The sequence below is a fragment of the Megalops cyprinoides genome, chromosome 19, assembly GCF_013368585.1.
Source record: "Megalops cyprinoides isolate fMegCyp1 chromosome 19, fMegCyp1.pri, whole genome shotgun sequence".
NCBI lineage: Eukaryota > Metazoa > Chordata > Actinopteri > Elopiformes > Megalopidae > Megalops > Megalops cyprinoides.
The window spans coordinates 1108940-1121439 of record NC_050601.1 but is presented as its reverse complement, the minus strand read 5'-3'; the positions used below and the strand labels follow the sequence as shown (position 1 = coordinate 1121439).

The 12500-nt window shown below is 50.4% G+C and overlaps 2 protein-coding genes across 5 annotated transcripts in view; one reads left to right on the top strand and one right to left on the bottom strand.

The window, feature by feature from the left end:
• The window catches only part of dnm2a (dynamin 2a), a 25158-nt gene extending 20471 nt beyond the window's left edge, over nt 1-4687 (bottom strand). For all 4 annotated transcript variants that reach the window (XM_036553381.1, XM_036553380.1, XM_036553382.1 and 1 more), the window contains exon 1: nt 4315-4687. In XM_036553381.1, the coding sequence (XP_036409274.1) occupies nt 4315-4475 (161 nt within the window). In that variant the 5' untranslated portion in view covers nt 4476-4687. The remainder of the gene's footprint in view (nt 1-4314) is intronic.
• A 1929-nt stretch (nt 4688-6616) lies between these two features.
• On the top strand, nt 6617-11830 carry qtrt1 (queuine tRNA-ribosyltransferase 1). The gene is made up of 9 exons (XM_036553319.1): nt 6617-6961; nt 7387-7455; nt 7705-7843; nt 8041-8235; nt 9014-9152; nt 9305-9380; nt 10430-10539; nt 10684-10768; nt 11510-11830. Exons 1-9 carry the CDS (start codon nt 6692-6694, stop codon nt 11660-11662), a joined length of 1236 nt encoding a protein of 411 aa, XP_036409212.1. The 5' UTR covers nt 6617-6691; the 3' UTR covers nt 11663-11830.
• Nucleotides 11831-12500: the final 670 nt, after the last annotated feature.

Here is a 12500-nt window from a genome sequence, read left to right as displayed (position 1 = left end):
TTAGAGAGCAGCGGTGTTAAGAATAACAGCGGTGTTACAGAGAGGACAGCAGCGTTACAGAGAGGACAGTGGCGTTACACAGAGGACAGCGGCGTTAGAGAGGACAGGGGTGTTATGGATAACAGCTGCATTACAGAGAGGACAGCTGCGTTACAGAGAAGACAGCTGCGTTACAGAGAAGACAGCTGCGTTACAGAGAAGACAGCTGCGTTACAGAGAAGACAGCTGCGTTACAGAGAAGACAGCTGCGTTACAGAGAAGACAGCTGTGTTACAGAAAGGACAGCTGTGTTACAGAAAGGACAGCTGTGCTACAGAAAGGACAGCGGTGTTATGGATAACAGCTGCGTTACAGAGAGTACAGCGGCGTTACTGAGAGGACAGCGCCGTTACTGAGAGGAACACTGTAATGGAGAGGAAAGGTGTTACAGAGAGTAGCAGTGTCGCCGCCCTCCGTTCACCAAAACAGCCAAACAGCCGGCCTGAGCAGGAATGACCCCCCAGCAGCAGAGCTCTGTCTGCATCCAACTCAGCTGCTCCACAGAGACCCACCCTCACCTCTACCCAGGGGCTCAGGACACGCGTCAGTCTGGCTGAACCTGTATGCCGTCTAACACCAAGATCAGGAGTTCACTTCATGAGACAGAACTCCAGCGAGACGCAGGAGGAAGTGAGGACTGCACTCACACTACGGCATTAGTGACAAGGAAGAGGAAGCAGTGTGTGCGTGTGTGCGAGTGTGAGTGTGAGTGTGAGTGTGTGTGCGTGCGTGTATGTGTCTGAGCGCACGCGTGTGTGTGTGTGCGTGCGTGCGTGCGGGTATGTGTCTGAGCGCGCGCGTGTGTGTGTGCGTGCGTGCGGGTATGTGTCTGAGCGCGCGCGTGTGTGCGTGTGTGTGTGTGTGTGTGTGTGTGTGTGTGTGTGTGTGTGTGTGTGAGTGTGAGTGTGAGTGTGAGTGTGAGTGTGTGCGTGTATGTGTCTGAGCGCGCGCGTGTGTGCGTGTGTGCGTGTGTGTGTGTGTGTGTGTGTGTGTGTGTGTGTGTGTGTGTGAGTGCGCGTATGTGTCTGCATGTGTGTGTGTGTGTGTGTGCATGCGGGTATGTGTCTGCGCGCCTGCGTGTGTGTGTCTGCGCGTGCGCCTGCGCGTGTGCGTGCGCGTATGTGTGTGTGTGTGTGTGCGTGCGCGTATGTGTCTGCGCGTGTGTGTGCGTGCGCGTATGTGTCTGAGCGCGCGTATGTGTGCGTGCGTGCGCGTATGTGTCTGCGCGTGTGTGTGTGTGTGTGTGTGTGTGTGTGTGTGTGCATGCGGGTATGTGTCTGCGTGTGTGTGTGTGTGTGTCTGCGTGCCAGTGACTGTGAGAGCCTGCAGCGTGGGTTTTCTGAATGGGGAAACCTGTGGAACGAGCTGCTTTTGAGAGCTTTTGTTTTGTCTCAATCTGCAGGGTGATCTCAGTCTGCTCATGTGGGACTGAGGCCGGGCCTGCCTGCAGCAGAGGGAGCAAGTTAGTGTTTCAATACTTCTGAAAAACACAGGTTACAAATAACTAACCTATGTAAGTCAATCTGGATAAGAGCATCTGCTAAATGCCAATAATGTAATGTAATGTGATGTCTGTTTCTGTGTATTGTGCAGAGTGTATATTGTGAGCGTGTGTGTGCATATGTATAGTGTTTGCACATGAGTGCTGAGTGAATGTGCATGTGTGTGCAGTATGACTCATGCATTGTTAGGCTGTGAGATTAGAGTGGGGGTGTGGGAGATATCAGGCTCTTCCTCAGCATCAGAAGAACAACAGCCAATCACAAATCTCCTTACAGTGAGTTCCCCTCTGCAGCAGGGCCAATCACACCTCTCCTTACAGGCAGTTCCCCTCTGCCGCGGGGCCAATCACAGCTCTCCTCTGCACAAAATGACTCAAAATGCCTCTGAAATTACACACCAAGGAAATATTCAGAATATGGCAGTCGCGCAATCATCGGCTCTGCTTTATCATTTGTGAAAATGTTAGAAATGTCAAAAGGTATAAATGACTAGACAAGTTCTGAAAGGCAAGAAGGAAAGTGCCGGCTTCCTTAGCAACTGCTTGACCGCCACACTTCCGCTGGTCTCCCTTCTTTCTGCATGCAGTTCTCCTGTGCTGACAGACTGCTGCCGCCCAAACTGCTGTGATGGAACTAAAAATTCAAGTGATCTTTTTCAGGTTACTTCATTTCTACTCAAACAAGCAGACATTTATAATTCCTGCTTACTGGAAATATGCTATGAGAATCATTTAATTCTTCCTTGCCATGTAGAGCTGATGTTTGGTTAAAGAAGGGGACCACTGAAACACAGGAGCAGTGCAACCAGAGGAAAGGTCATGTGACAGACCGGATATTATTTTATACTGCACTCAGACCCACGTAACTGCTTCTCCTGCAGGCTCTGGTGTTGCCTGTCATTCTGTTTCAGACCAGTTTTTTGCCCCTTAAAGAATCTACATAACAAGCAGGCAAATCAGAGCCCGTGCAGCTTCACTGCACGAGAGGAGTGCTACTGGGAAGCACAGGGACACCTCCGTCGTGCAAACACGCTGGATCTGAGCTCACACTCCACACACACTCAGCTGCCCATGTGCAAAATGCAACTCAGCCAGCGTTCTGCCTCAGTGCTGAGCGCTTAAAAATCTTTATTCATTATTGACGAATACAGTAAAAACACCCACAGTGCATCAGAAAAGGATTGTGGCAGTAACAGGTTTTCCATCAGAGCATTTTGTAATAACAGCAGCACCTCGGTCCCGGCTCCGGGGCTGATGTGTCCGTGGAAGTGTACTGGTTAACCAGGTGCTAAGAAAGTGAAATCAAACTTTCCAATCCCTCCGACCGGCGCTCAGACAGGCCTGGCGACGGGGACAGATGGGCCGGGATCAGGACTGAACAAACTCAGCTCTGCGGTGTATCGTGGGGAGGATGCCTTTCATGATAAGATGGACTAACCCAGGCAGACGTACAGGAGTACGCCAGGACATCCAGGTAAGGGAGCGCTTTCGCTTACTGACAGTTATGCCAGGTGTAGAACTGGGTTTAGGGCAGAGGTTCAGCTCCTGTGGTGTGGCCAGTAAACCACTACAGGATGATGTGAAAACCAGTAGCTACAGGGAACCAAGCACTAGCTAGCGGAGGGAGAGGGAGAGGGAGAGGGAGAGACAGAGAAGTGGGTCCAAGCACAGCGGTTTACGATCACATACTACAGTTCACTGAGGAGTACTACATACTACACTGAGTTCACTGAGGAGTACTACATACTACACTGAGTTCACTGAGGAGTTTACGGTCCCGTTCCGAACGCGGTCTGACTGCACGAGGTTCAGGAATTACAGTTTGCTGCGCACAGTAATAAAACAGAAAGAGAAAGCGAGGAAGGGAAAATTAATTACGTGGCTAATTGGCAAGCTTCGATGACGGAGCTTCCCCAGCTTTGACCTAATCGTGACAACCCCAAACGCCACAAATGTCTAAAAAGGTCACAATCACTGATTAACGTTAGTTACATTCTAACCAGACCCACACCCCGACACTCCGACCGCCGCCCTGAGGGTACCAGCGACTCCACCTCCACCGGCAGGTAGCTCGCCGGGTCAGCTGGCGCAACGCGTCCCATCCATCAAAATGTTCACAAAAACGCCAAAAACGTGGTGCGAGTTTTCACTGATGCCCACGAGTTGACAATGAGCTGTCTAGGTAAGCATGTTATGTTATCTGAATTAAGTCTAGTTAATTAAGTAAACTGACTAGTAAACTAGCTAGTTAATAACTTGGTTATTGTAAAAACGGGAGTGCAATCCTTATTAATAACGTGGTTACAAAAAATGCAGATAGCTAACGTTAACTATTTACATGGGATTTTCAAGAAAGCAGAAATGATCACGTCATTACTCAGTTTCCTAGGTCGCAGTGTTTCAGTACTTGTTCCGGACTCCACTACGCAAAGTTTTTTTTTTTTTCCATTTACAAAGCGATTCTCCCCTACACCACGCCACGCAGCCAGCGTACCTTACGCCAGTTTCTTTTCCTTTAGTTAATTTGTCTGTGTCTGGTGACCGTCTGCCTGGGACAAGTGCGTAACTTAACTAGTGTTTGTGACATCCACTTCACGGAAACGACATGCTGAACCTTAGGGAGCAACACACCCGCGAAACGGAGGAACAAAGTAACATCAAACTACATACGCAATGATACAAAGAACATCATTAATGCAATACAGCAACCTAACAGGCATCTAGTTAGTTAGACCAATATATTTGAAATAAATGCATCAGTCAGTTTTAGCTACCTGCCGACGAAATTTTCCAAGACGGAGCTTTTTCCGGCGCTCTGGCCGCCGACCACTGCAATTTGTGGTAGGTCCAAGTTGCAGCTTTGTCCTATGGAGCTGAAGGCATCCTGAAGTTTATTGATGAGGGGAATCAAGTCTTCCATGCCCCGGTTCCCCATGACTCCTCTGGGCTCGGATCGTCTTCCGACTACAAACCAGCGAAGAGCTCGGGTTACTTTTTAGTCTCGAGTTTCCGCCCTTGGAACTGTTTCAGTCTGTTCTTTGTCAAAATGATTCAGTGGTGTCAAGGGAATGGGGAAATGATAGACGGAAAAAAAACAATTGCGGTGAAGCAGTCGTTACTGGCAGCGCAAAAAAACACATCCAGGCTCAAACGAATGAAAAAAAAACTCACTAAACAAAACTTCTACCATCCGGTCAGACGACACCCGACCTCCGCCTCCTGTCAACCGAACCCTCCGCTTCCATTGGTTAATATTGCTGTCAGTCTGTGTGATATGTTTTGTCATTGGTTTATAGTTTGTTCGGGGGTTGAGTGTTAGTTAGGGGGCAGCGGAACTTTGAAGAAGTACTGTCATTGGCCCATTAAGTGTCAATCATGTTCAAAGGCTCTACCCCGACCCCCCTCTCTGATTCATAATACTCGTGGGCAGCCTGGTTTTAACACCCAACAATCGACTCAGAGTCAGTTATCCCACCCGACTTACCCTAAAGTCTTTGTTCCAAAGAACGATAGTCTACTGATCCAGGATCGGAGCAAAGAGGCATCATTTATCGGCACCACGCAATTATTTGATGAGTAATAAAGTATTGCGAGCAAATGCATTATGGATGGACTTTGCTCGGTAACCAATCCTTCCATGTGCCATGGTTATTTTTAGCGGGCTCGGTGAGTTATTAAGGTAGGACCGCCAGGGAGAGCTAAAACGAACTGAATCTGCAAATAGGTATTTCTGTGAAGCAAGTTCTCTAGGTCAAGCAGCCATGGGTCGAAATAGACAAGGCGAAACAGCCGAGTCGGAGAGATCGGATATGGCTTTAACACTCATCTTTCATAAGAAGCAGGTGACAGTGCATAAAGAACAATTCGGGTTTTTTTTTCGTCTAGATTCTAAGCTCCCACACCAACGTGGACCCCGCATTCATTTTTGTTGCTTCCCGGAGTTGCAATATAAATGGCTTGTCTTTTATACAGTGTTCTTTATGTTATTCAATGGCTACTGTATGCCTGGCTGGATTAAATCAGACGCCAACCTAAAGCCTAGTTAACTGCGTTTACAGAAAAACGTCTTTAACATTAAAGGGATTGTGTAAAGCTAAGTCATAAGTTGCCATAAGCAAGTTTATAAGGGAGTGCGTGTGTGATTAAAAGAGTATTGCTTATCTCCATATAGATACTACTTTATTGATCCAAAAAGGAAATTGCCTTGCCAACAGTCAGGCATGCTGGGAACAAAGGTACACAACATAAAAAATAGGACAATAAATAGATATAAGACAATAAACAATAATAAATACTGCAACAAGATGGTCCCACAACTTTGTAGCACGACTTCCCTCCACGACAATGTTACAAGAAAAAATTACACTCTGATACGCGCCACAGTCAAATTCGCACAAAAATATCGAACACAGCAGAATATTGAGTTTGCTGGGGTCCGGATTTAACCCGAGGAAATCGAACCTGGGTTGGATGTTGGAGGCAGAGGGTGACCACACCGCCCTCTAAAGCGCCCTTTCTGTCCGCCTTTGTTCTGCTGTGTGTACGTTTCTGATGTACGTCATTTCAAGTTGTAAAACCCTGTATCGTTATTTAACACAATGGTCCCATGTAGGAAGCTTAGTGACCAGCAGAGGACGCATATTCACATACATGTTAGCACGTACTGCCTGTGTGTTCGTGGAACCGTCGTTTAGACGCTACATTTTGTAGCATTTCATCCTCAGTCTATATCCGTATAGACTTCCACTTTTTGTATCCATCCCTATATTACGATTTATGCTGTCTAACTGCTTTAGACAGCAAAACGAAAAAACGGAAACGTGAAAATGCTATGTTAATTGCTCGTCACTTGGGCTGTCTTCTCTCCAAATTACCGCCCGTTCCTCCTACGGTTTAGTAGATGTCCATGTTTAAATGGAAGGCTGGTGCCATTTCCCCGGTGGCCCTTAACCCATACAGTAAACAACTTTATCGAAAGATTGAGCGGTGCTTTATTAATCATCTTTCCTAACAGGTCTATTAAACCCTGTTGATCGAACGGAACATGTTTTGTCAGTTTTGTTTCCCGGCGATAGAGCGACAGGGCGATTCTGTCAGACGCAGTCTGCGTTAGACACTTCCGCTTTCCCTGTTCTGACGCGCTCCCTCAATATGGCCGCTTCCACGGAGAGCGGGGCCGGCATGGGCGCAGCGCACCCCGGCTTGTCCGCTGCCGCGCCGCTGGCGCTGCGCATAGTGGCGCAGTGTCCCGTCAGCAAAGCCCGGGCATGCGATCTCACACTGCCGCACTGCACGGTCAACACCCCGGTGTTCATGCCTGTTGGGACGCAAGGCACCATGAAGGGAATTACAACCGGGCAGCTCGAGGACCTCGGCTGCCAGATCTGCTTGGGAAACACGTATCATCTCGGAATGAGACCGGTAGATACACACCCCACGATCCGAGGCGTCCTGTTTTCGCCCTCGTAACACGGAAAAAGACATACATCTCGATGTGTACTTTCTTCATTTGCATCTCGGCAGAGCGGCACTTAATCTACCAGTATCTTTGTTAATGATCAAACACGTTCGGCTACGTTCATTTAAAACGCTCTCTGTCTGAGACCAGAGTAGCCTGTCGTTATGCAGTTGCGGCTTTGCAAAAATACGATAGAATAGAAGCCTAGTGCTAGAATATCCCTTTGAAGGTCGCTCTCGGCACATCGCAGTGTTAAATCATTACGCCCATGTAGTTTACACTAAATTAAGTGGCCAGGGCTTTATCATAGGCCCTCATGGTTCAGTCTGCATGATGCCGACGCGCTTCTGCCGCAGGGTCTGTTTGCTAGTTCTGCTGTTTCCAACAGGGTCCCGAGCTGATCGAGAAAGCCAACGGTCTGCATGGCTTCATGAACTGGAAGCGCAACCTGCTGACTGTGAGTCCGGGAGGGAGGGAGGGAGGGGGGGTGCTGGTCGCTTATTACTAACGTGACTCAGTTATGAATCAAGCTCAAGTGTGTGGTTTAGTGCTAGGTCAGGGCTGGTCCCTTAGTCCAAATTTCTGATTTCTTAATCCTTGATCGGTGTGAATTTTCATGAAATCCAAGGCCAGAGAAGGACAGAGTGGTTCAGGTGAGACTCTTTCCGATGCCTCACCCCCACCCCTTCACCCCCCCTCTGAGCAGGACAGCGGGGGGTTCCAGATGGTGTCTCTCGTGGAGCTGTCGGAGGTGACAGAGGAAGGGGTGAAGTTCCGCTCACCTTACGATGGCAAGGAGATACTTCTTACCCCAGAGCAGTCTATCTCCATCCAGAACAGTTTAGGTAAGACTCTGGAAGCAGGGTGTGGTCCATCTGCATACAGAACAGCCAGGATAAGAATGCTAAGATCCGTGTGCATAAACTTCACACTGCACCTTTACACTGATGTTAATGTAATGCGGATAGCACTGCACCCACTATTTCAGCCGATTCATGTAAAATCAGTGTGTGTGTGTGTGTGTGTGTGTGTGTTTGTACAGGCTCGGACATCATGATGCAGCTGGATGATGTGGTCAGCAGCACAGTGACTGGACCGCGTGTGGAAGAGGCCATGAGACGGTCGATCCGCTGGCTGGACCGCTGCATAGCTGCCAACAAGAACCCTGACCGTCAGAACCTGTTTGCCATCATCCAGGGCGGACTGAGCGCAGAACTGCGCAGAACCTGTCTGGAGGGTATGACTGCACCTCGACCACAGCTCGCAGCCAGCCCAAAAACTCTCCACTGACCCAGCCTCTGGCAGCCTGTCCGTCTCCTTTTTCTTCCCCCACCCTAAATATCACCCCCCCCCCCCCCCCCAAAAAAAACCACATTACAGGACTTATTTGCTGAGTAGATGCCTGATGGAGGGTGGCTTGTTCGGTGAATATACTGTCTGTGTGTACAGCTGTGTGCACTGAAGCAGCCCAGGTACGGCTCTCTGGAGCAGAACGTGTGAGGTGCTTTGGATGGCGGTTTGTGTTTAAACGGGCAGAGATCACCCCTGCCATCCGCTCCACTGTAAAACATTCCAGCTGCAACACAGTTCACAGATCTGCCTTACACCCTGCTGCAGAGCCAGTGTGTCTCAGGTCAGTGTGTAGGTGTGCAGCGGTCAGTGTGTCTCAGGTCAGTGCGTAGGTGTGCAGCGGTCAGTGCGTCTCAGGTCAGTGTGTAGGTGTGCAGCGGTCAGTGTGTCTCAGGTCAGTGTGTAGGTGTGCAGCGGTCAGTGTGTCTCAGGGCAGCGCGTAGGTGTGCAGTGGTCAGTGTGTCTCAGGGCAGCGCGTAGGTGTGCAGCGGTCAGTGTGTCTCAGGTCAGTGTGTAGGTGTGCAGCGGTCAGTGCGTCTCAGGTCAGTGTGTAGGTGTGCAGCGGTCAGTGTGTCTCAGGTCAGTGTGTAGGTGTGCAGTGGTCAGTGTGTCTCAGGTCAGTGTGTAGGTGTGCAGCGGTCAGTGTGTCTGTGTGTCCCGTGCAGAGATGACCAAGCGGGACGTCCCAGGTTTCGCCATCGGGGGGCTGAGCGGCGGAGAGGAGAAGGACGACTTCTGGAAGATGGTGACCCTGAGCACCGATCACCTGCCTCTGCACAAACCGCGCTACCTCATGGGCGTCGGGTACGCGAGCATCCGCAGACAGCATAACGTCACTGGACTTCATTTAACCTGTGTTTGTGTGTGTGATGTGTGTGGGTTTACGGCTGTCTGACTCTCGGTCACTGCGTGGGAATCCGGGGTGTGTCGTGCTTACTGTGTGTTGTGTGTTGCAGATACGCAGTAGACCTGGTGGTGTGTGTTGCTCTGGGATGTGACATGTTTGACTGCGTTTTCCCCACTCGCACAGCTGTGAGTATCCTGGCCACCTCTCTCCCTCTCCCTCTCCCTCTCTCTCTCTCTCTCCCTCTCCCTCTCCCTCTCCCTCTCCCTCTCTCTCCCTCTCCCTCTCTCCCTCTCCCTCTCCCTCTCTCTCCCTCTCTCTCCTTCTCTCTCCCCCTCTCTCCCTCTCCCTCTCCCTCTCCCTCTCCCTCTCCCTCTCCCTCTCCCTCTCTCTCTCCCTCTCTCTCTCCCTCTCCCTCTCCCTCTCCCTCTCCCTCTCCCTCTCTCTCTCCCTCTCCCTCTCCCTCTCCCTCTCCCTCTCTCTCCCTCTCCCTCTCTCCCTCTCCCTCTCCCTCTCTCTCCTTCTCTCTCCCCCTCTCTCCCTCTCCCTCTCTCTCTCCCTCTCACTCACCCTCTCCCTCTCCCTCTCCCTCTCCCTCTCTCCCTCTCCTTTTCCCTCCCTCTTTCTCTCCCTCTCCCATTCCCTCTACCTCCCCCCCTCTCTCTCTCTCCCTCTCTCTCTCCCTCTCCCCCTCCCTCTCGCTCTCTCTCTCTCTCTCTCTCCCTCCCTCCCTCCCTCTCCCCCCTCTCTTGCTCTGTCCTTCCTGCTCTCTCTCTCCCTATCTTTCTCCCTATCTCCTGCTATCAGTCAGCACTGGGGTTTCAATGTAGAATTTTAATATGTGTATTAATTTTAATATTTGTAAATTTAATATGGTTCCATCCTTTCATGTTGAGCTGTCCTTGGTCCTGGGCAGAAGAGCATTCCTCACAGCTTCATATTGTAATCAGCTCTTTGATTTTAACACTGACTGTGTCTGAAAAGGCTGAGTTATGTTAAAGGTCGTTCACAAACCGCTTTGATCAGTGGCAGCTGAAAGTGTTGCCCTTCCTGATCCCTGTAGCCGCTTGCTTCAGCTTTGTGAACATTTCTGTGGAAGTTTCCCTGACTGAGACTGAATCAGCGGAAGGATTCACCACAGCGAGTCCGGTAGACTCCTAGCATGCTGTGACGGTTTTGGATGAAAGATGTGATGATGATGATGATGATGATGATGAAGATGAAGCTGTGCTTCCAGAGGTTTGGATCAGCACTGGTGCCCTGGGGATCCCTGCAGCTTAAACACAAGCAATTTGCCAAGGACTTTCAGCCCATTGACCCAGACTGCAAGTGCCCCACCTGCAGGAGGTGAGTGGAACTGCAGGCACTCCAACAAACAAGTCTGAATATGTTTTTTTAAATATGAATTCCTTGCTTGTATAGCGCTGTAATGTTTTGAATGTTGTAGCCACATCAGCTCTGACGTGTTGGCGGGTGTTGGGTGTCTTTCAGGCACACTCGGGCATACCTGCACGCCCTCTTTAAATGTGACACGGCAGCCATGCACCACATCACCATCCACAACATCACCTATCAGGTGTGTGCATGTGAGTGTGTGTGTGCATGTGTATGTGAGTGTGCGTGAGGTTGTGTGCGTGTGTGAGGGTGTGTGCATGTGCTTGTGTGTGTGTGAGGGTGTGTGCGTGTGTGAGGGTGTGTGTGTTTGAGGGTGTGTGAGTGTGTGTGTGTGAGGGTGTGTGCATGTGCTTGTGTGAGTGTGTGCGCATGTGCGCGTTGGAGTGTGAGTGTGCATGTGCATGTGAGTGTGCGTGTGAGTGTGTGTGAGGTTGTGTGCGTGTGTGAGGGTGTGTGTGTTTGAGGGTGTGTGTGTGTTTGAGGGTGTGTGTGTGTGTGTGAGGGTGTGTGCATGTGTGAGGGTGTATGTGTGTGTGTGTGTGTGTGTGTGTGTGTGTGTGTGTGTGTGTGTGTGTGTGCGTGTGTGTGTGTGAGGGTGTGTGTGTGTGTGTGTGTGTGTGTGTGTGTGTGTGTGTGTGTGGGTGTATGTGTATGTATGTGTGTGTGTGTGTGTGTGTGTGTGTGTGTGTGAGGGTGTATGTGTGTGTGTGTGAGGGTGTGTGCGTGTGCGTGTGTGTGAGAGGGTGTGTGTGAGGGTGTATGTGTGTGAGGGTGAGGGTGTATGTGTGTGTGTATGTATGTGTGTGTGTGTGTGTGTGTGGTGTGCGTGTGTGTGTGTGTGTGTGTGTGTGTGTGTGCGTGAGAGTGTGTGTGTGTGTGTGTGTGTGTGTGAGAGTACTCAGCTGTCTCTCCTCTCCTGCAGCTGTCTCTGATGCGGTCGGTGCGGCAGAGCATCATAGAGGGCCGTTTCCCTGCGTTTGTGCGGGCGTTCATGCAGCGCATGTTCTCCTCGCGGGAGCAGTACCCCCGCTGGGCGGTGGAGGCGCTGGCCTCCGTCCGCATCACGCTGGACTGAATCTGGGGGCGGGGTCAGCACAAGCCCCGCCTCTTCTCTCTGCTCTGTCAGTCAGGGGCTGGACTGACAGAAGGACAGGCTGCCGGCGGGCCACATGAATGAACGGACACAGAGAAACACACACCTACGCTCTCACACGCACACACACTCTCACACACTCTCACGCACGCACACACACACACACGCACATACGCACACGCACTCACTCACTCACTCACTCACACGCACACACACACACACACACGCACTACTGTACACACATGCACACTAACATACACATGCATCCACACAAGCTATCCTGTATACTGATGGTATGACTGTGCTTGCAGGACTGCAGGTGAATACAATGTATTTCCTTTGCATATTTGTATGTTTTATATTTTTACAATGGACACCATTAAATAGAACCGTTACTACTCAGACCTCTGTTTTCAGTAGGACAGTTTGTGAGTATAGTGTCTTGTTTTTGTATTTGTTGAAACATTGACGGTAAGCAGCACATTTATACGAAGAGCGGCGGAGTTCAGCCGCAGATTCATTTCTTTCTCCGGTAATTCCTGCACGTTGTGTTGTCACCATGGCGACTGACCAGCCTACTCTTTTCAGAACATCCGCTTACAAAGACCAGCTTTCACCTCTTCCCCTGCGAGAGGGCGCGATGTGCAGCTGTCTGTAGCGACGTAAATGCGGATTCATATAGTTAACTGTGCGGAGAGAAAGCACGGCGGCTGGAGCGGATTTTCTCTGCACCGAGCTCGGGGTTCGCGTCGAGATGCGAGAGCGCTGCCTTCCTGTCATTTCCACCGCGGTCCGCTAGGGGGCAGGAATGCGCCACCGG